Source organism: Leptinotarsa decemlineata, unplaced genomic scaffold, assembly GCF_025532065.1.
Source record: "Leptinotarsa decemlineata unplaced genomic scaffold, Ldec_3_MD MMD2_tig00000576_RagTag_RagTag, whole genome shotgun sequence".
NCBI lineage: Eukaryota > Metazoa > Arthropoda > Insecta > Coleoptera > Chrysomelidae > Leptinotarsa > Leptinotarsa decemlineata.
Window position 1 is genome coordinate 8,071,506 of NW_027412551.1, and position 24,399 is coordinate 8,095,904.

Below are 24,399 nucleotides of genomic sequence, written 5' to 3' on the forward strand. Positions count from 1 at the left end.
TATAAACCTTGGTGGACTAGGGCTACGTTCGGATTCTTCCGTAGCTTTACCAGCTTTTCTTTCTTTCATTCAATAGTGTTTCTGATCTTATCGATTCCATCCTTCCTTCCATATTCATCAATATCAAAGACGTTTTTTATGCTGAAGGTGAATCACTTTGGCATGCCGCAACTAATATTGCTCCTCCTATAGATAAAAATAAAATACAAAGTGCATGGGACCGACCTCTTTTGAACATTATAACTGATAAACTTCTGAAATCTACAAGTGTATACGATAAGGCTCATCTGAAAGCAGCAATGATCAAGGAATTGGGTGCTTGGCTGAATGCTTTACCTGTTGCATCTCTTGGAACACCATTAGACGATGAATCTTTCATAATAGCAATAGGACTTAGGATGAGTTCATCTATTTATGTGCCTCATACTTGTGTTTGCGGTAGTATAGTTGATGAGAAAGGTACACATGGTTTAAGTTACAGGAAAAGTGCAGGGCGTACAACTCGACACCACCAAGTGAACGACATATTGAAACGAGCTATGTTGTCAGCGGATGTTCCTGCAATTCTGGAACCCTTAGGTACCAGTCGCGATGATGGTAAACAACCAGATGGTATGTCTCTCATACCATGGAAATACGGTAAACCTGTGGTATGGGACTTCACTTGCGTTGACACTTGCTGGAACTGCAGCATTGTCTGGCGAGAAATTGAAAAGAAAAAATACCAAAATTTTGGTAACAACTATCCGTTCCATACAGTAGCGGATGAAACTTTTGTTGTTTATGGCCCGGAGTTTCTGTTATTCGTTCATGAACTCGGAAGGAGAATAGGCCAAGCAACGAAAGATCACCGTTCTACCTCTTTTTTGAAAAAAAGAATTAGTATTGCTATTCAACGTGGCAATGCTGCTTCGGTCCTTGGAGCAATTCCTCCTTCACATAATTTTGATGAGATCATGCATAGCCCTAACTTCAGTACGGAACTGAAATCTCTGAGATATGTGGAAATTTATCAGTCTCCTATCAAGGTTAATTCACAAGTGATTGATCCACCCTCTTCTTTTTCAGTGCGGTCAGTGGACTTAGGTCATTCTTGCCCCCCAAATATGAGTTGCAGTCCTCGTAGTTCTGGTTCCCTTTATGGAAGATTTTCATGAAGCAAGAGCCGAATCGATCCCTCTACGAAACCCTTCTACACTTGGAAGGATCGATCGCAGCTTGAGAAATGGTTTTTATGGAGATTCTGTGAAACATGTTCTTCCTTACGAATCAGTATAGAATTGTCCTGAAAATCTAGACAAGAAAATTGGATTGGATAATTTAGGAAACACTTGCTACATGAATAGAATTTTACAAGTATTTTTCATGACAAAGAATTTCAAGAACGTGGTTTTAATGATGATCGAGAACGGGAATGTTTCCTACTTATTCATCAAACTCAAACACCTGTTCATGCAGCTGCAGTTTCGTAAGAATGCATCATCTTTTCCTCCAACCGATTTCCTGGAGTCTTTGAAGTCCACTAGATACTCGTTAGGACAACAAGAGGATTGTTCCGAATTCTTGGGGTTCTTGTTGAATACTCTTGACCGCTCTGGATTGAATGTTTCCGTACAGTCCATCTCGTCTTGTGTTTGTAAATTTTTTGCTGGAAAAATCCTCACTTGTTTACTTTGTAGTGAATGTTCAAGAGGTAGCGAAAACTTATGTGAATTTCTGGAACTTCATCTAGCTTTTCCTAATATGACTAATAACCAGTCCGTGCAAAGCTTATTGTTGAATCATCTGAAAATGGAATCTTTAACAGGTGAAGATCGACTGTATTGCCAAACATGCGCCAAACTAACTGACTGTTATAAGGAAACAAGTATAGCTGAGGCACCAGTCAATCTAATAATAACACTGATGATCTTCAAACAAGACTCAACCTCTGACGGAAGCAAGAAACTCTTTGGAAGGTTCGAAATAGATGAAAATTTCAATCTAGCAGACCACTTTCATAATATTCATGCAATCATTGTTCACTGTGGTTCTGGCGTTGAATTTGGTCATTATTACGCCTTGGTCAAAGACGAAACAGACTGGTTTAAGTTTGACGATAGTCGTGTCACGAAGTGTTCTGGCGATGTATTGAAGCTTTCGGAGCCTCTGGAGACACTCTACATTTTGTTTTATGAGAGAGAGGACATTGGCAGATCAAGATCTTCAGATGATGTGGTGCTGCAGGTTTTTCCGGGTTTTCCTGCAGCTGAAAAAGCAAATGCGCCACTGGAATCAATGAAGTCGCCCCGGAGCGCCAAATAATTTTTATTGTTGTTTTTATTTTTATCGTTGTAATATTAAGTCAAATAAATTTCATAATACAAAAATTGAAAATGGAAAAACCGATGTTTTTTTTGTTTATGTAGTAAACACTTCCTTTGATACAATAAAACTCGTCAGTACCTATCGAACAATTCTAGATTTTTCTAGTCAGTGTCAATAACTGATACCGTTAATCATTCAGAAGTAAATTTGGGGAATCGAAAATTCCCCAAATGTTTTATATAAATTACTTCAAAATTTCAAAGCATTGATTTGCCGAGAAATTTCTGTCTTACTGAAAAGGGGGTTTCAAAATTGTGAATTTTAACAAGTCTTCTTTTTTATGAAGTTGATTTTTTGTGGTCAACGGCATCGACTACTTTGGTAATTAGCCTCGTGTTCTGAGTAGGCATTGTTGATAACTTCCCAACCCACCTACTAGAGAGCATAATGGCTATTCGTCTGTCAGCCATGTAAAGTTGCAGAATCATCCCAACTTCAAGAAGATAAATTCTCAAGAGAAAAATATCTAGTCGAGGTGGGGTTCAAACTCTCGACGTATGGATCGTGAGTCGGGCGTACTACCATTGCATCAATTTACCTATGAAAATTTTTGTCTCGTGAAATATTGAGTACGCTAGTCCAAATGCCACATACAAAGAAGGAGAATATTTGGTTTCAACAGCAAGGTACTACGACCTGACAAATAGGAGCTGAACCAGCTCAGTATCACCCCAATGAAACCGTAGTAGTTCCGCAACAGTATTTCGTGATCCACACAGTCGAAAGCTTTCGAAGTGGTATTACCAATGATACCTTCAGGAAATCAGGAAACTTTCCTGATTGAAATGATACATCAATAATGTTGTTGGTTAAGAGTTGTAATGTGTTATCTGGGAGATTTTTCGAATAAGAGCCTCATTGAATTTTTTGACTAATGTAGGTATACAGTTTGAATGGTTTGAAGTTTTAACAGTATATAAATATCTCAGAAACGGTACCTATGAATATAGAAATGATATTCTAGATACAACTCACATCAGTAGTATTAATGGACCCTGAGTTGACCAATCCTATTTGTCGCTAGTGTTTGTCATCTAGCTCCAATATTTAAAAAAAACTGTTGACATTTTGGTAAATCACCAGTCGAATAAAAAATTAAAATGAAACAAACGTTTAAGTCATTATCGTGTTTTATTTCGAAGAAAGAGATATTTTTCTTTCGGTATTAATAACTCTACCCTCAATAGCTTGTTGTCGCAACATTTTGTTTGGTATGAAAACAGTGATGAGAGTGCCTAAAAATACAAAGACCGCTTGCACAGCCATTGTCCACATAGGACCCAACCATAAATTGAGATATCCTGCTCCCACTGTCACGACTACACCAACAAGTTGCGAAGAAGCCACTATAATGCCTGATGTTGTTACTTCCTGTGCAGGAAAGGTCAACTCTACACCTAATTCAAAACCAACTGGCAAATATCCATTGAAAAAGAACCTGAAAACACAAATGTATGTATTAGACAGGCTTGATTTTGATTTAAAAACTACTGCTTCTCATTGAAAAAAAAATGAATCTTGCCATTCTTTGAATGATGTTTCAATGGGAACAAAAATCCACATATCGTTTATTATCTGACTATAAACCAGAAAGAGTATTCAATTTTTGAAAGAGACCATCTGTATATCGTGACATCAATCGTTAAGGTATCGCACATTGTTCTTCAACAAACACGTGGGATTTTAAGGTTTAGATGTTCCTGAAACGATGACAAAAAAAGAAATACGAAGAAAAATGAAGGAATGGAGAGAAAAAGAAAAGAGGGACGAGGGACATATTTTTTCCAAAAGTTTTGTGTTTTCTCCGTTTGGCATTTGCTTTTGGGACTACCCACGTAGTGTAATATCAAATTATTCAATAGAGTTATTTAATTTAAGTTAGCATCCTACTAATTTATCTATTTATTGATCAGATAACATAGTTCGTAGCAAAATCTGTTCTATACTCACCCCACGAAACCACAGCTTATGTAAGTGGCAATTAGCGATCTATACTCCAGTGAAAACATGAGAAACACAAAGCTGATTCCAAATAGTAGGTAGCTGATCAATGCAATTTCCCTAGAAAAAACTGAATAAGGAAAAAAGAATCCGCTAGATAAATCCATATTTCTTCTCCAGACATTATGTTTGGCCCCTGATCACTTCTATATTAACTTCAATTCAAGAGCCACCGGTACACAGCTGTTTCAGCCTATTGGTCATCGTCAGTACCGGGCAGGGGGTCCTCGATTGAAGACAAAATGTGAATAACCAAGAAAAGTACTTGATAAAAATGACTGCATAAACGTAAGAAAGACACCACCTATTGGTGTGACACCAAGTCAACACTGACATAAAAACTTGGCAAGTTGACTTTCTTCCTTTCTTTGGGAGATTTGATCACTAGTTTTACTTATAAGAAATTTCATGTGTAAAAAAAACATGATGTTCAACTCTTTCTTCCTCTAAAGAAATGAACTTTAAACGTTCAAGCCAGTCTCGAATATACCTACATAGTAGGTTGAATGGACTGACGCCTATCAGAAAACAACTACTCCCCCGGCTAATACCACGAAGGGCGTTGGATTATATCCGATAGGCATCAGTGCAGGAATCTTCACAGAAAATTTCCTGCATATGCAATTGGCAATACAACTGAAAGAGTCGACCCGCAATTTTGAAACAGGCACACTAGCAGAACGGTTTCGGGCTCATTAGCCACTCATCAGTGCAAGATAGTGGCCATCATCGACCTAAAGTCAATGATATTCCATAATTGAAAATCGGAATTCTTTCAGAGTATTTCATTCCTTTTCCTAAGTTGGAGCGAACAACAAAATGTCACTAGTATCTCGTCCACTAGATGGAGTGTATGAATGAATTCATACACTTGAGAAAGCTGCTGTATGAATTCATTCATTCACTTGAGAAAGCTACTGTATGAATTCATTCATACACTTGAGAAAGCTACTGTTCTAGCGAAACATGTTGTGATTATATATTTTTTCAAATCGTGAGGTGTAGTTTTTTGAAATTAAGCTTATAAGGAGTCAGCTGAGTTTAAAATCTAAACGATTTTTTATGAAGGAAGAGAAAGAGCTTTTTTGCAATGAATTTCATTATCGACCAAAAAAATAACATATTTTATCGTACTATTGATAGTTCTGGATATATAAGAACGTTTTCTGTTACCTTTGATGAAATGAAATGATAATCCAATAAAATGTACCTTCTAATTCAACCTCAGCATAAGTCCAAAGGATCGAAACTATCGATTGATGTTTATGAAACGATAAAATAAATGCAAACTATCGTTATTTCTATTAGCACTCACGTGCAGCACCTTTTATCAACTATCTGTTTTTTCTGTCACATCAGTAATACTTACTTATATTTTCGTGTTTTATCCATCAACACTCCAAATAAAATGATTCCAACCATTCCTAAAATGATCATGAGAAAACCCATCCTTCCTGCATGCTCGGCCGCTCCCTGAAAATATCGTTTGCGATAAGATCAAAACTGGTAGAACTGAATTCTTGTCTGTTATTCACTTGACAAAATGGTTTAGACTTTCGCGGCTGAGGTTTTCAGTATCACTGTTTTTCGAGTTTGAAAGCCGCGGATTTTTGAAATTTCTTCCTGACGTTTCGCTGGCGCGAGTGTCTAGCTTCTTCAGAGGTTTAATATAATTTTTACTAACCGAGTTTCATGATTGGCTGAAGAATCATAAAATTAAATTTGAAGTCATGTTACAGTGACCAGTAGAATGTAGCGATGAGTACCGCCGTTGTGTCGTCAATGTTCAGTTCTGGAACTGATCGCGATTTGAGCGACCTTATGAACGCCAGACGCGATGTGATACCAGATTACCAAAACCTTTAGATGTTCATCTGATAATATCATTGAAAAAAGAACAATATACGACTGTTACAAAAGCAATGAGATTCCTACAACTGAAATCATAAGAAAGAAATTGAATACGTGAGCTGCTGTGACAAAACTCTTCAGAATTGGATAAAGAAACTAGGATTCAGATTTGAAATAATAAACGAAAGTCAAGCAGTTATGGAAAGCAGAAGAATAGTGGAATTGCGTAACAAATACTTAAAACAAATAACTAAATATAGACAAGAAAAACAGCAAATTTTCTATTTCGACGAAAATTGGTATGACACTCACGACACAGTTACGAAAGGGTGGACTGATGGTTCGAGAATGTGTACGCCTAACATGCCTGCAAACAAAGGATCGCGACTAATCATTGTGCATTGCGGAAGAAGTAAAGGATGGGTTCCAAATTCTTTGAAATTATTTGGAAAAACTTGAGATCTGCAATGTTGACTATCATAAGAACATGGAAGCTAATATTTTTGAGGAATGGTTTGAAAACACATTGATCCCAAATTTGGATGCGAATAGTGTAATAGTTCTTGACAACGCTTCCTATCATTCTCGACAGCTCATCCAAAGTATTTTGAGTATTTCAATATTAAATTCTACAAAAAGGATTTGAAGCTTTATATCTTCTATTAATTATCTGCGAGCGCTTTCGACAGTTGTTAGTACTGTCATCTTCTGGCACTCCTCAAACTGAACTGGTCATCCTGTTGTCTGTCTATACGGTCAGAGCGTCTTAACTCAGGTATTTCAGGTACTTTAGGTAAATTTGCCTGTATTTGTTCTGCATCAGGTGCTCTTCTTCGTGTTAGATCTTCTCTAGCAATGTGTATGGTTTTGTTTAATATGTTGAATGTGAGATCTTGTTGTGTTTTGATTTGTACTTGTTCCTCGATACGTGATTTATGACTGTTTAATTTTTGGATGTTCAAGTTTTCCCAAATGTCCATGCGGTTTCCCTTGTTGATTTGTTTTATTAGTTTTATGTTCTCTGGTGGGGGGAAATTATGTTTGTTTTGTATGGCGTGTGTTGCAAGGTTTGATTTATACACTGTTGGATTTATGTATGTCTTTTTGTGCTCATTGTACCTTTGGATCAGTTTTTTCTTGGTTTGGCCGATATAGAATTTGTTGCAGTCCGAGCATTGTATACTGTATATCCCGTTTTGGTCTTTGTCTTCTTCTTTTTCATAGTTGTTTATTTTTTGTGTTATCTTCGTGTTCGGCTTGTATGTGATGTTGATGTTCAGTGGTTTGAAGATGTTTGTTAGTTTTTTGGTTTGGTGTCCTACGTACGTAAATGCTGTCCATCGTTGTGTTGTTTTGTCTGTTGGGGTGGCTTGACCCTTATTCTGTATTTTTTGTTTGATTCTGTTTTCTAGTTTATCTATTGTCTTTTGGGTGTATCCGTTTTCGTTCGCTATTTGGTATATGATTTTCCGTTCTTTGTTTCGGGCTTCATTGCTGAGTGGTATCCTCAACATTCTATATATGAATGCGTTATAGGCAGCCATTTTGTGTGATGGTGGATGGTTTGAACTTGCGGGTATGGTGGAGCTTGTTTGTGTAGGTTTCCTGTATATTGCCATTTGAAATTGTGTTTTGTTGTGGTTATATCCTATGGTTATGTCCAGGTAGTTAAGTTTTGAGTTGTGTTCTTCCTCAATGCTGAAACATAGTTTTTGATTTATTTCGTTAATTTTTTTTGTTATTTGTTCTATTCTTATTCCATTGTTTTGTGATATGTACAGTCCATCGTCAACGTATCTGAACCATTCTCCTTTTTCATCATCATCAAAATATACCTGCAAACCATAGATGAGAAAATCTTAACAATAATAAAAACACTTGATGCAGAGCACATACTTTGTGCCTGCCCCGCTGGGGACCGAATAAGGTTTTAGAGTTCCGCAGAGCCGTACTCTCACCATCTGACCTGAAAGATCACTTACCATACAAACTAATCGGCTTCGTTTAGAAGCTGGGTTCATTTGGTCGAGTGTGAATAGGTGTGAGCTACAATAAATCCTTGCGGGTTGTGGTGGAGGGTCGAATACACACACTCACTTTGGACCTTACCTAACCTAACAATAACAATATTAAATGATCATATACGTGTTATATTTTTACCTCGAAATTCTGAAGAACGAACTGGTTCAGTAATGTCATTGCTGCTGAAGAAACGGCAACATTTATGCTATATGCCACCATGTGGATCAAGAACCCTTTATTCTGAAACAAATATTTTATGGAACGGAAAAAATCCGTTTTATCAAATTTTTTCTGGTTCATTCGTCTACTAGCTTCAGTAGTACTTGGGGGAAGGGATGGTTGCTCAGGAAAATCTGAAAAGAGGCATTCTGAAAAACTTGATTTGGTATAGAAATTTACTAGTGGTTTTTCACCACAATTTTTCATGGAGTTGGCAAAATCAATCGGAAAAAACACATTCAAGAAATACTTCGTTGTGAATTCTTCACTAAACTGTTTTACAAAAACTCAACACGTGTTTCGTTATGCAACAACAACAACAACAAATGTTTTTCAAATACGTTATAGATTTTCATCAAGTACCGGCAGATTCCATCACATATAGAAAAAAATTGCTACCACATTCAAATGTTCAAATGTGATTTTCTCAAAATCCATTTCATTAGAGAGTTGCTAGAATTTGTAAGGTTAAATTTGATTATATTTTCAGAATATAGGAGCAACAAGTGTTTCCTTCGGTTAAATCATATAGTATCATCTACTGAAAACACCACTTTTTCCTCGCCAGAACAAAAATTCTATCAATTATCTCTCAACGTGTGTTTCATGGATAATTTCATGGATAATTGATGATCTTTCCTTTTATTTTGAATTACACCCAAACATGTACATCAAGGAAAAGGATTTGAACCACTATTTTTATTTGGGTTATTAGAATAATTCAGAATTGAAAGGGGTATATTTTTGGGACAGGTTAATTTTTGGGAAAAAAAGTTTTCGACTTTCTACTTCTCCATTTTGATACAAAAAAATGTGGGAATCTTCCAAAGGAAGGAAGTAATCAGTATCAAAAAAATAGGTAGATCATGCAGAGGAGGAACTTTCAGACACATATTGAAAGGAAAAGCTTTATAGAAACTTTCATATAAACATTGTGCTACACAAAAAAAAATACTTTCATATGAATACTGAATTATGCAAAAAAGATTGTTCTCTATTCAGTTTGTATTCCAAACATTCGTTATGGAACTGAATCGGATATCATTCATAGAATTCCTACACAATATAGTAAATCAAACAGGTGAAATTTCAATTACATGGAACAGTGTCATCCTCACTGGTGGACATCTGATGTTTCGGCGTAAGACGCTTGCCTTATCAGCTCTTCAGTACCAAATTATGAGAAAAAACACTCAATTCATTCATAAAATTACGACTTCATTTCACAAATGAGTTCAATCTACTCATGTCATCGATGACAGTACATAATGATATTCATTCGCTTATTTGATTAAATCCCAGCCAAAGGATTCTTGTATAAATTGAAAGGGGTATATTTTTAGAAAAGGCTTATTTTTGGAAAAGAAAGCTTTTGAAAAAAAAGCTGGAGAAGTAAGAAGCCAAAAACTTTCTTCACCAATGAATCGAATTTTGAAACAATATTTTATTTGAGAATACATCTAAAAATACTGCTCATGAAAAAAATTAAATCAAGCTTACAACATATTACTGCTATAGTAACAGGAATCATCAGTACTGTAAGAATCCAACACAATAATTTCAATCCCGAGGCAATATCATCCATGTCGTCACTGTCTTCAACAACAATTGATGGTAAAATGTATCCTATCGCATTTCCAGATATGCCCCCAAAAACGCCAAAGGCACATGCAGTCGAAATCTGAAAAATCAATCAGAGAGTCTCTTATTTATTGCTGTCTTCAAAAATCAACTCTAGTGAATGGTTTCATTGCTAACAGGTGGTAGCGTAATAAAAATCAAGTCAGATAACTTCAGTGATCAAACGCTTTGTAGTACATATCTGTATTAATTATTGTAAATGGGATGAATTCTTATTTACTTGTACTATAGTTTCAAAAATAGATTTTGACTTTTCTCGTTATAACTTTTATTAATATTATATTAACAACAGAACTCACCTAGATACAATAGATACAAAACAAATCAGGAAACAAAATTATTCATATAGGGAGAGAAAATATTAACATCAAAATGATATAATGAACAATTCCAACATTAATTATTTATTGTTCATAAAATGACTCGGCTTATAAATTATTAGGGTATAGTAGCAAAATCCTATTGACAAAATTTTGTTTTTGGTTTAACGTTTACTCTATCATAACGGGCATTCCCATAACTTGTTAGAGTTAAAAAGTTGAACGGTTAGCATCGGGCATGGTGTAGTAAAACCTGCCTTCCCTTAGTTCAAAAAATTTTCCTGAAAACTCAATAGGATAGTTCGTGAATAATCAGTTCAATGACGATAAAATCGACTCTCGAGCGACACATGACACAGTGCTTTATGTCAGTCCAAAGAAATGTATCCTAGAAGGTGAGCTCGTACACAAGTTTCGACTTTTAGAGGACGACGGAAGGAAAAAAACTCAACCCATTTTGATTCACGTGCAAACACCTCTCAATTCACCTCTTCACGGTAATTAATAGTCCCTGAAGTTTCCATATACGTTATTTGAAATTTCCACTCTATGAGCTCACCTAAATTCACAAATATCATTGAAGAAGTCCGTGAAGCCCCATGGGTTGGGCTACCTATCGGGCGCGTCCCCATGTGGCGGATGTGGTAACGGCCAGAGAACTGGAGGCCCTGTCCGGGAAGCCAATGTGGCCTTACGGACGGGGTCGTCGAACTCCTGGTCAGTGGCAGAAATAAGTAGGGCGAGGGGAACTAAAACTCCCAAAAAGCCTTTGCAAAACATGCCACCGTGGACCAGTCCACCCAAGCTAACCCAAGCCCAAGTGTAACGAATCGTGCCGACAGCTGAATGGCCGCAGGATGGTATACGGTTGCGAACGATTCCCTTGGGGAACTCGTCGAAACCTCATTGTAATCAGCATACCTCTGGTAACTGACTAACTCTTCCCTTGCTACTCGTGGGAACATACATGAATGAAACAGAAACAACAAAAATCAATCCCGAGGCTGGACAGAAGTGCTCACCTCGATCTATAGCGGAGGCTGGGGATAAACAGATACAAAGGCCAAGGCGTAAGCGCATTTGCGGTGCCGAGGCCAAAAGGAGAAAGAGAGCGAAAGATGCAGGAGTGCACCCCCCTCCTCGCAGAGGCCACCGTGAGACACCTCATAATTGCCAAAGTGTGTGTGTTCGACGAGTCCTAGCCTACACCTGCCAATATAAAGGAGATGTCTCCAAGTGACCTGTCCATTTTCTTGGAAAGGACAGGATGGACGATGACCTAGGAGGACAACTCCTCGGGAAGATGTACAATGGGTCGCATGTGACTCAAGTGCTGTGGACCTACACTCACCCTCCCTACTCTACAGATACAAAAGTCCGTGAAGCCGAAGCTGTCTGAAACAAGCGGCCATGCTCAAATTGTAAACCAGCCATCATGGACTTCATAAATTACAAACCCTTTGAGCTAGTGGACCAAGTAATTTCATCGAAAGAAGAACCTCCCAATACAACCAAAGTATGTCAATACAGCACTGACCCCTTCTTGTCAAGCGTTTGTCTCAACGGGATTCGTCGGTTTGTGCTTCTAACGTGAAAGAGTGAAGACGTAGAATGAGATAGCCGAGCAGATTAACATAAATAGAAACATCTATTTAGTCAAAGTGACCTCTTGCTAAAAAATCCCATTGACCAAAAGGTTCACCTACTGGCCTCCAAAAATCTCGCCTCCAAAAATCTCGCCTTTGATTGCTAAAAATTGTATCAGGAATAGTAATGAATTTAATTAGTTCGGACTTCCATTTTCTGATAAAATATGAAATGATTTGAAATCCCTGAAAGAACTGATAAAAAAAGAATTTAAAAAGAATAGCTGAAAATAACAATTATATTAAGCAAAAAACCTGAAATTAAATAATAGCGAAATAAAATACAAGTAAAAATAGAACAATTGAACATAAAATAAAAATAAAAAGTTGAGACATTCCAAGCCAAGTTACCTCACGACATTTCGATTGTTATTATCCACAATCGTCTCACGGTGATGACTTCGCCGGTTTACTGGGAGATGACCGTTTGGCGTAAGTTGGCCATTTTTCGTTTGATTATGGGTTTCCATATGTTGCATATCTCTATGCTATCTTGGCTGAATATATTGTTGGACAACATGTATGCAGCTTCTTTGAATTTCCTCCTAAACCAATGTTCCTCTCTGTGTATGATCTTAGCTTGGGACTACTCGATGTTATGTTGATGAGTTCAAACATTCTCTGCTATTCCTGATTTGCTGGTTTCCCCTCGCTGTGTGTGTTTCTTATGCTCGGCAATGCGAACATTCAGTGGCCTCTCAGTTTCACCTATATAGGATTTTCCGGACTCACAGGGTATCCGGTAAATGCAATTCTTGGAATCGCAGTCCGCGTTTGAAGGCCTGGTTTTCGCGAGGCTGCTACGGATAGTGTTTCCAGATTCTGATGTACTTGGACCCAATTCTTCTTATCCTTTCCGATAATCCTCTGATGTAGGGAAGTGTAAGCACTGGTTGTGACGGCTTCTCTTCCTTACTGTCCTGCTGTTGACAATCATTTTTGATGATGTCTAGTTCCTTCTCGAGACCTTCCTTCGTATTATAGAGCCTGAAAGCACGGTCTAATAGAGTCTTGATGATTGCTCTTTCAGTCTATTAATGGTGGTTAGATTCTTGTTTCACATACTGTTCCGTGTAAGTGAAATTTCGGTATATAGATATTTCCCACTTGGTGTCGGTCCTCTTCACAAATACGTCTAAGAATGGCAATTCATTGTGGACTTTCTTCCACCACTTTCACAATCGAAAAGGAAGCCCAAGCTGAAATCATACACAGGTAGGAACATTGGTTTAGGAGGAAATTCAAAGAAGCCTCATACACGTTGTCCAACAATGTATTCAGCCAAGCTAGCGTAGAGAAACGTAACATATGGAAACCCATAATCAAGCGAAAAATGGTCAACTTCTGCCAAACGGTCATCTCCCACTAAACCGGTGAAGCAGAAAAAGGAAAGCGGAGATAAGTGAAAGAACTGGAATGACCCATAAATAGTCATCTCTCGGAGAAATTAGTCCAGTCATAACCCGAAGACGATTGTGGATACTTACAACCGAAACGTCGTGAAGTAACTTGGCTTTTCATTTAATTGCTCTATTTTTACTTGTATTTTATTTCATTTCAGATTTTTTGATCAGTATAATTTTTATGAATTTTTATTTTCAGTTATCCATTTTTAGTTATTCTTCTTTTATTAGTTCTTTTATATAATTTCAGACAATGAAAGTCCGAAGTAATGAAATTCATCATGAAACACTATCAATCACCTCCAAACAGGATTAGTAATGCTCACATCTAGGCATAGATGGAGATGAAAAATTGCACAGTTAGAAAATTGAGGAAAAAATAAATCTATTGAAAAAGTGTTTTCTATAGATTCATTTCAAACTAGAGGTTACACTTCTACCCTTCTTGGTAGAATACCCTTTTCTCCTTCTGCCCAATCCATTCCGGAAGCTTCAAAACAAATTAAGATAATTAAAGAAACCGCAATGGTCGTATATAAAAAGTTATCGATAGTCCCACAAAAATTGTTCATTTTTATTGAATGATCGTGGGAGTTTAGTACTTTATAAAGAAACTACCAAGTAACAATAAGATGGCAATTTTGCCTTCAATAATAAAGAAAATACTGGAATATTTGGAATGATTCAACCTCCTAAGTGAAAATCAGTATAAATTCCACAAGCAAATCCACAGATAACCTACTTCTGTTTCAAAAATAGATTTTCTCCATTGGAAAATGCAATAATTGGAAAGCACGGCATGATTATGATGCAGTAAATTTATTAGGTCAACAACGAAACCATGGGTAACATTCTCTAGATTTGCTCATTTTAGAAAATAGCCATCATTTTTTCAATTATTAACACGCTTTTATTAGCTTCACCTGTATGTATGTATGTTTGTTTATTTATCAGTTTGTTTGTCACTTCAGAATTATCTACATTATTGCTTGATCAACTCGCGGGCAGATGACGCTGTACGTAACCTCCTTGATATAATTCGAACTCTCTTTACATGTATGTTTTCATTTGAAAAAAGTATTTTTTTTATCAACACGCGCGCCTGGTGCCTTTTTTGTAACCCTCCTTTGTGCGCCAGCTGCCTTGGGCTTGGTAGCAGATTTTCAGGCTCCCTCTCCGGAATCGGAAAATATCAATGGTCATTTTTCTAAACAATATGCGGCTGATTGATCCCAAAGTTTAAATAAAATGAATATAGTTTAAAAAGACTAAAAAATACGCTTGTATAGCATACGAAACTGAAAAATGGAAAATAAATATAGTTTAGAAACTAAAAAACACGCTTTTAAAGAACATCGAAGTAAAAAGTCAAAAATTTTTTTTTAAATAAGCTTAAAACAATAACGTACGAAAAATACTAGTATTATTGTGGAAAAAGTGTCGGCGCTTTGTACCATATTTTTTGTATATCAAGCGCCCGTCGCTTTTTTCACAATAATACTAGTATTTTTCGTTCGTTATTTTTTTAAGCTTATTATATATTTTCTGTAATTTTTACGATTGAAAACCTTCCAGTATTCTATTTTCTTTGACACATATGATAATACTATACATTATATTCATTACCTCACTAGATTTAAACCACACTGATGCAATTTTTGGAGGGAGAGCACTAATGAAAGTCTGCGCAATTGATAGTATTGTTTGGCCAAGAAGAACTATCCAGAAAAAGTCTGGTCTGATTGATAACACTTTTACGCTTGTTCCTATGAAAGTTAGTAGACAACCAATGAGACCGGTAGTTCGCAAACCCTGAAAATAAAAAAAATAAACAATTTTAACGCATCAATTTATTTCATTTTACACTTCATATGATACGAAAGCTTGTAGTAACATTTGCCTATTTTGAAAAAAAAAATATTTTTTGAATTACTTATGTCAAGATCTCCTATAAACTGTGTGATGTGTTGTTTGTCACTATTAATTCATTTTTCAGTTTTCGTTGGACATATTCCTTGGTCAGTTCATTTCATTTGATGCTTCATTATGGCCACTACAACATTTGTTCGAGCAATACCAAACTATTTCAACATTTCCCAAACTATAACTCTTTGAAATTGGTATGACATCCATTTTGTTTTTTCCACATTTTTATTTTTTCTGCTTGAACGCTTTCATTTCATATCCATGTCATGAGGGTGCATAAAATTTTTAATTTTTCACATATAGTCAGTGGGCATAATTGAAGACTGGCTATAAATAAAATCATCTAAAGGAACAATTCGTCAGGTCAGTCTCAAGTCCCTACACTGTAGGTTAATAGACTGAATGATTGGAACACAGTCTTCAAGTATGCCCACTGACTATATGTGAAAACTTTTCATTCCTTATACGAGTAATTGGGCAAATTTCGGATATGCGGTTGGTTACCTCGTTCACAGGCAGATGAGGCGATGACAAATCTGTTGTTTGTTGTCCGCTTCAGCCTAGTTCAAGGAATGATACTCTGAAGGCATTCGATTTCAATTATTGGAAATCATCGACTTCATATTTATGATGGACACCACCTTGCACTGACGAGTGACCAAACAGCCCAAAACCGGTCTGCAAGTGTGTTCTAATTATCGAAAATAACATATGCAGGAATAACTTCAGTGAAGAATTCGGCACTGACACCTGTCGGATATAATCCAACGCCCTTCGTGGTATTAGCTAGGGGAGTAGTTGTTTTCTGATGGGTGTCACCCCCTACAGTGTAGGGAGTTGAGACTGGCCTGAACGAATTGTTCCTTTAGATGATTTAAAATATTATAGTTCACCATTTTTAGGAGCCCGCCATATTGAATCTAGAATGTTAAGTTATTTCTTTCAGTCTTACACTATTCTGCAAACTATTTCATATGATAACAATAATATAGGGCATAAACAGACTAGTCTGCTGTCTTGGGCCGTCCGCCATATTGTATCAAGAGTGACGTCATTTTATATTTCTTCTTTTTTTCAGCAAACACTTGCATTTGCTACCCTTATCATGAAGGTACATAAAAATACTATTTCATCTTCTTGGGTCAGCCTTATTAGATTTAGAGCAGCTTCATTTTATTTTGCTTTGCAACAAACTCTTACATGCTGAAAAAGTAATCTGTCATCTTGGGCGGTCCGCCATATTACAAACCTTTCAATTTTATACCCATATCATGGGTATCGTATCAAACCTAGTCCGCCATCTTGAGCGGTCCACCATATTGGATGTGGAATGTCTTAAAGAGACTAACTGCTTCAAAATTCAGTTGCAAGATTTGCCTCGAACTGACATTCATACAAAGCAGAACTTACTAATGAGATGTATTTGGATCTTCACTGTGAAAGGTTCAGTAAACAACAACACGTGTTTCACTATACAATATCTTTCTCAAGCAGGATTTGATAAACTACTTTCACATTGAATCATTACTTAGATCCACGGTTTGATTAGAGTATCTATCCTATTTCAGATTTAACTACTTGAAAAAAGCGGATACATTTCATTAGGTTAGGTTAGGTCCAAAGTGAATAGGTCTATTCGGCCCTCTACCGCAACCCGCAGGGGTTTATTGTGACGAAGCCGATTAGTTTGTATGGTGAGTAGTCTTTCAGGTCAGATGGTAAGAGTACGGCTCTGCCGTACACAAGGTATGTGCTCTGTGTTTGCCACTCGAGTTTGACGACACCAGGTAACCATTTGGTGCACTCTGGTTAAGTGGGTGGTCTGTCTGTCTTGTCTGGCCAGATGAGAAGCAACGTGACAGGTGTCACTGTTTTCCTGAAGTGAGGCCTACCCTACTACTCTACCATCACTATCAACAGTTCGCAATTATGTACTTTCAAATTCTAACGGTGGTGTCGAGACTAGAGACCAAGTCTATCACACCAACGACCTGCGTTCACCTCTCCAACGAAAACTTTTTTTTGATCTCATGAAATAAATATGTGTTGAGCGAAAAGATGGGCTGACGTAAGCGCGCCACGTGACTGGGTGGTCTGTCTCGTTAAGGGATACGCCTTATCCTGATTGTCTGTCTGCTTGAATTATTTATGTCTACAGAAAATTCAAATCTCCCGCCACGATGTTCTGAGATGCAGAAGCGTGCGCTCTGATTAGCTGGCGAGCTGGGAGACAGTTTGAGGACGCTACGTGACAATTTGGTACTCTCTGATTGGCTGTCTCACTGCCCAGCTAGCTGGGTGATAGTTTGATGACACCACGTGATCATTTGGTGCACTCTGGTTGACTGGGTGGTATGTCTGTCTTGTCTGGTCACCTGAGAAGCAACCTGACTGGTGTGATGATGTCACTGTTTGCCTGAAGTGAGGCCTATCCTACTCGAGTGGCACAAAAGATTATTGTAACCTTATCCTTTTTTCTCTGGGATCACTCCAAAAGTAAAGTTTACATAAACCAACCTACCAATTTGAAAGACTTTGAAGAGATGATTCCAACTGAAATTCAATGGATTACACCAGATATGTTGCCAAAGATAACCCAAGAACTAACTTATACAAGTTAATACATGAATAATACAATTGCATGGAGTGAAAAAGTGATTAAGGATAAGTGCAAAGTACTTGTTTCCTTGAAATTAACAGATAAATAAACAATAAAAAAGAAAAAATATATGTATAAAAATGATCAAATGGTAAAATTTTAAAAATATACAACTCTAAAACTAATATATAAAGTCAGCTAAATTTCTATAAAGAATACACAATTCAAATAATACAAAAAAGTTCAAAGACATACATTTGTTGTATTCAATCAGGGTTCTAATAGTAGGGAGAACAACTGTTTCGAATGACAATTAACCCAAGGATATCAGTTGAAGACATTTTTGTGAATTTGTTATTTATTCATTTTCTCTACTTGTAGTCTCATTGCAAAATGAATAATGAGTCGAATGTTAAGAAATATGAACGCTGATATTCTGAAGTTTTACAAGTGCCTTATGTGGTATAGCTGAACTCTCAAAGAATAAACCCTTGAAATTAAAAAAATTTCAACAACGTCATATCTTTAAAGGAGGTGAGAATAAATCATTGTCAAGTGGAAAACTAAAATAAAAATCGACTTCAAAATATAATGGAACCCTTTATAAATGAACTATATACTTACCCATTTCATTATCTGTTTAAAATCTATTTTTCCGTTAATCAGCTGTCGCCCCCATACGAAACACAACTCTCAGAAGTTGAGAAACTTGTACGAGCTAAGGACTAACGAGGTCTTACCTTTTAACGTGTGATTCCTAACACGTTTGCAGAATCATTCCAGCTCCAACCAGATAAATTCTCTCGAGAAAAATATCTGGTCGAGTTGAATTTCAACTACTAAAGACCCTAAATTTTTACTGTTGATTGATATATTACCTGTGTCTCCATAACCAAGGAGGCTGGTATTATTAGCAATGGAAAGGTAGCCATGTAAACGATTGAAGTCCAGTCAACTGCCAATGTGCTAACATTATAATACTTCACCACAATATTGGTGATACTACTATATTCAATCCATTGTATTCCAGGAAAGCATGCATAATACATATACATGAATAATATGACCCATCTCCTCTTAAATGCTTTCACTTGAATTTCTTCGTTCTTCCCCCTCAAAAGTTTGACTTCGACACTTTTCACAGTATTGTTTTCCATTTTTCAGTTATGAAAACGTTTTATCTTATTTTTAGCAATCCTTCAATAGTTGAATTCGAGGAGCAAATGACGAAAAATTTTTATTTGTTGAAAAATTAGGGAAGGGATTATATATTTGAATACGGCTTAATCAAGTTTATCAGAACATTCAAAATAAAATCCTCATAATCTTCTCATTTGGTGATATAGTTGAATAAATGTTTCAATCACTTTTTCTACTGAAGGCCTTGAGTGAGAAATTCAGTGAAAAGAAGGAGTTTATTATCTCAAATGCTACTGAAAGTTATAACACTTTATTGTTTAATTTGGAAGAGGTATATTTTTAGGGAAGATGCATTTTTTGAGAAGAAAGGTTTCGGCTTTCTGGTCTCCTATTCCATCTTTTTACAAAAAAAAAAGTGGGAATCTTCCGAAGGAAGGAAGGCAGAAATCAATTTGAAAATAAGTAACTCTATACATGGATGTGTAGATCATGCAAAGAAGTAACTTTCAAACACAAACTTGAAGAAAAGCTGCTCCCTCGAAACAGCTACTTTCACATAATCAATGAATTACACAAAAGAAACATACTTTCGAAACAAATACTTTTATATGAACACTGAACTAAACTAAAAACATTTTCAGTTTGTATTCTAAAATATTAGTTATATAATTGAATCAGATATTATCCACAGGTTCAAGATTCAAAAACGTTTACTACCTATAGTGTCACAATTCTAATTTAAACGATTAGCAGCGGTTCTCAAACTTTTTTGTGACGGGACCCTTTTAGACGGAACCTACAATGAAACAATATTTTTTTAAAGTATATTCTTTATTATAGCCCATTCGGTAATCACAGAGAGTGAAAGAATTTCAAGAATGCAAACATGCCGGTACATCAAAAAAAGCAACATAGTCGTCTCAAACAAGTGGCACTGCAATTCATCCACAAAGTCACTATGCCCCTTGAGGACGCCACTAAGGAGCCATTAAAATTGTGACTTGCGACAAATAACTTCAAAAGAGGCGGCTGACGCTGTTTATCATATTGCCTTAAATATAGTATAAATAGGCGTTGACTGGGGGTATTAATATAATTTTCCAATGATATATGATATGATAATGTATTCTATATGATGCGAAGATAATTGAAATATCGTGAAAACTTATCTTGTGCAAATATTTTATTTTGAGAAGGAGTTTGAATTTGAAATAGAGCATTCTGGAAAATCCAAAAGACAAAGTCGAGAATTCGGAGAAGTCTGAATTTTACGAAATTTAATGTAAGGACTTTAATGCAAAATATTATGGACAGACAAAAATATCTATCAAAATAAGATATATGGAACACTTTGCACACTTTAAATATGAAAGACCTGAAAAATCGGCAGTCGCCCATCATATTTTGCAACAAAACCATTCCATAGACTTCAGTTCATTAAGATTAGTTAGACAAGTTAACAGCAACAGGCACCTAGATGCCTATGAGAGTGTAGAAAATAGTAAACATAATAATATTAGGAATAAAGATAATGGACCAATACCTAATAGTATACTTTATAGCTTGTTAAAATTATATATTGATTATTAGATTTACCTGACTATTACATAAGGACACATTGTAAAATTAATTAAAGACTAAGAGATGCAGGTACCTAGAAGAGGTATAAATAAGAGGTATAAATAAGGATAACATTGTAAGTATATTTAGTTTGATCTTACTCTTGAAGATGATCGCTTGGTGATCGAAATACGTGTCGAGATGTTAAAATAACGGTTTGGTGTTGGAAAAAACTCCAGTAATATTCAAGAAGAATGTTGGTTATAGAGTAGATACATCAGAAGTCTTCAACAGCGACCAAATCAACAAATTCATCAGGGAAACAAATAATGAAACGGAGTAAAGATAATAGAAACTTTCTATGTTTTTACCACTTTTATTTGTAACTAATGTTACTGCAGTTTCGTCCTATAAGGACATTTTCAAACTTATACATACAAATACAAACTTATACATTTAATGTATAAGTTTGAAAATGTCCTTATAGAATGAAACTGCAGTAATGTTAGTTACAAATAAAAGTGGTAAAAGTTTCAATTCTCTTTTCTTCATTATAATTTCCTACCGCGTAGTAACGGCTACATCCATCAATAGTGAAACATATCTTATGCTTGAGGTAATTTCAACAAAACATTACGATTGTAAGATATAAGATATTTTCAGGTTGCAACAATTATTGGATTTGCCGGTGAGTGTAGACAATAACGTTAATTGATCTAATGAACGACAAGAAAGACATGTTGCTAGTGAAAATACCAGATTCCAAAACACATATTGAGAGAACTTTTGTTGTAATGGGGCAAGAAAACCTACTGTTGAAGAGGCAACAATTATCCATACGGCTATCCCATACTCTACATAACAGATTATTCGTGAAGTACAAAACAGGAAAATGTTCGATTAAACCTTTTGGTGTCCACAGTTTTGTGAATCTCGGATTGATAATCGCAGAATTTTTGAGCTTACTCAATCCTTAAAATTACACAGGCCATTGCATTCGTCAATTTTCAGTGACGTTATTTGCTGATAATGATGGAAACATCACGAATTTAAAGAGACACGGTGGTTGGAAGTCTACCAATGTCGCTGATGGATAAATGGACAATTCAGTCAGAAATAAAATTAAAATTGCCATTAAAATCAATGTGAAATGGAAACGTTGTCTTCTTGTTCTGACTTCAACAAAAGTCACTTAAATATTTCAAGCATCTCAAACAAATTGAACCTCCTTCAATATTGACAATTGCTCGAATTTTCATATAAATATAATAATGAAAAAGAATTGGAATGTTTCTGTACTAATTCTCTGTTCGAATTTCTATATTCAATACAAATAGAAATAAACTGTTCACAGTTTTGTTCTACAAAAAAATATTATGAGGAAATGTGTCTCATTGATTTGTTATTTCACACGGTTGCCGAGAAAATACTCTATGCAACACGTCCGAATACAGTTTTTTGGACTCGCAGTTCTCGCCTATATCCACTCCTCCAAAAAAACAGTATTTTTCGGTCTTGTTACTTAAATCACTTGTTTATCGAAGAGAACTACTCGCAAACTAGTCTTATTATCTTATGTTCTCCTAATAGAGGGAAAAAGGGGTTACATTGAATTTGGTACTTCTCATTCTCTTCCGAATTCACCCAAATATAAGGCAACACTGTTGTCTTGTCAATACCATAGCAGTGCTGAATATGCTAATACACCTATGCCGATAGATATTGTATAGGCTGAAAGTTATTATGTTACAATTTTTTGGTATGTCTACAATTCAATAATTTCTCGAATGTTAAAAAAAGTATTAATGTTTGAGAATACTGAGGATTGAGAACACTCCTTCTAGTTACATGCTGCTCTTCTCTGAGCAATGAAAATAATTTATAGTCACATTGATAATCCTTCTGTATACTCGTTTTTGCTATTTTTGTAGGTTTGTTTTCATATGTATCTATTTATATTCAACACTTTTTTGTCATTGTTAATTTTATCAGTATTCCGTTCGTAAGTTTTGTCAACAATATATTATTATCACTTGGGGGCCTTCTGATTTGTCTATTTCTCCCAAGTCACCGGAAAACACTGTAGCCTCATAGGCTTATTACGTTTACCCCCATATTGTTCATGATACCCATTCCATCAATTTTGTGCCAGTGTGTACAAGTAATCTCTTATTGAATGTTTATCATATACCTCTGGGCATAATTTGAATTGTTCACAAATTCTTTGGCTCCTGTAAACCAGTGTCTCAAATTCGCATAAAATATAACGAGCTGTCTGTCTTTTTGTTGCTTGCAGTGATCATCGATATTTCTCATTCGTTTGACAGACCTATTGACGTCATTATGTGTGGAGCGCATCCGACATGTCCAAATGTCCATGAATCTGGCTATGAATCTGGCTATAAATCAGGCTGAATTTGACCTATAGTATATGTTATATTGACTTCAAGGACCGATGTGGTTTGTGGCTTATTCGCATACACCTGCGACTCAAGAAAACCTCACAAGGAAAAGTCTAACTGGGTCAAATCGCACGATCTCGGTGGCCAGTTCACATGGCCTCAACTCACTTGTGCAGAATATTCAATGTGGAAAGTCAAACAGTTTGATCTTCCTCTTGAAGATGATCACTCGATGATCGAAATACGTATGTCGAGGTGTTAAAATAACGGTTTGGTGTTGGAAAAAAATCCAGTAATATTCACCCCAACCAGAGCTGGTTCAAGTCCCACATAAAGGGTTTTATATTCGTGTCTAACACATTATGTGATACTCGAGTGACCTGAAGAGTCAGACTATTCCTGTCCACCAGTTTTCTCAGTTCTGCACGGCTTCAAAGGCAAGTCTAGATACCATTTTCGGGTTCATCAGTCTCCCAAGAGCAGACTGGTAGTATGTGAAAATATCGATTCACTCATTTGATCGCTTGCGAATTGAAGGATTACATACACTTCAGCCTAAAAGTTGTGGTCTTACCGAGCTGGTAACTGTAATATGAATTTCTCCTCTTCAATTCCAGCTCAATATCTAGTCAACTTATATTTTCGATAATACGAAATCATGAATAGAATAGTGAAAAATAAATCATCCAATAAATCAAAACTCACTGTATATACTGTCTTGCTTCATACTTTATTTCATAATCAATCATTAACTCAGAAGACAATGAACTAGGTTGATTAAAACGTATCTGAAGACGGCTAATACCATGCTGTATATTGAATTATATCCGACAGACTTTCAGGCAACATACCTTACTGAGGTTAGTCTCACATAGTAGGTTATGGTAAATGCCTGCGGGAAACAACTACTTCTCTGGCTAATACCATGCTGGATATTGAATTATATCCGACAGGCATTCAGGAAACATACCTTACTGAGGTTAGTCTCGCAGATGTTTCTCGTTCGTCCAGCAGCAGTATTATGCTGCATCACATTCAAAGCGCCAGTGACATCTTCACAGGCCTATGAGTATCATATTACTGTTAGCATCATCGATAAAAATGATCATTAGCCTCATGTTCTAGGTAAATTGTATCAACAAATTCTATAGCCACCAGATAGTATCAGGGCTATTCGCCTTCAACGAGATAAATTCTCGCAATCCTCAAAAGAGGATTCGAACTCACGATGTGTATTTACATTCATTTCAATGTCAAAAATGTTGTATCTATCACAAACATGTAAAGTAAATGAAACAAATC

At 36.1% G+C, this 24,399-nt stretch overlaps 1 protein-coding gene across 1 annotated transcript; it reads right to left on the bottom strand.

The window, feature by feature from the left end:
• Positions 1-3,479: 3,479 nt before the first annotated feature.
• LOC111516973 (choline/ethanolamine transporter flvcr2a) lies at positions 3,480-19,227 on the bottom strand. Its single transcript, XM_074174326.1, has 7 exons — positions 18,874-19,227; positions 15,097-15,282; positions 9,961-10,141; positions 8,380-8,594; positions 5,738-5,841; positions 4,318-4,428; positions 3,480-3,805 (listed from the first exon to the last, which is right to left on the bottom strand). Exons 1-7 carry the CDS (start codon positions 19,150-19,152, stop codon positions 3,499-3,501), a joined length of 1,383 nt encoding a protein of 460 aa, XP_074030427.1. The 5' UTR covers positions 19,153-19,227; the 3' UTR covers positions 3,480-3,498.
• Between the last annotated feature and the right edge of the window lie 5,172 nt (positions 19,228-24,399).

Coding starts and splice junctions, on each gene's coding strand:
- LOC111516973 (XM_074174326.1), bottom strand. CDS start 19,152: ATGGAAAACAATACTGTGAAAAGTGTCGAAGTCAAACTTTTGAGGGGG. Junction 15,283..18,873: donor CCTTGGTTATGGAGACACAG/GTAATATATCAA, acceptor TTTTATTTTCAG/GGTTTGCGAACTACCGGTCT. Junction 3,806..4,317: donor ATAAGCTGTGGTTTCGTGGG/GTGAGTATAGAA, acceptor TTGTGTTTTCAG/GTTCTTTTTCAATGGATATT.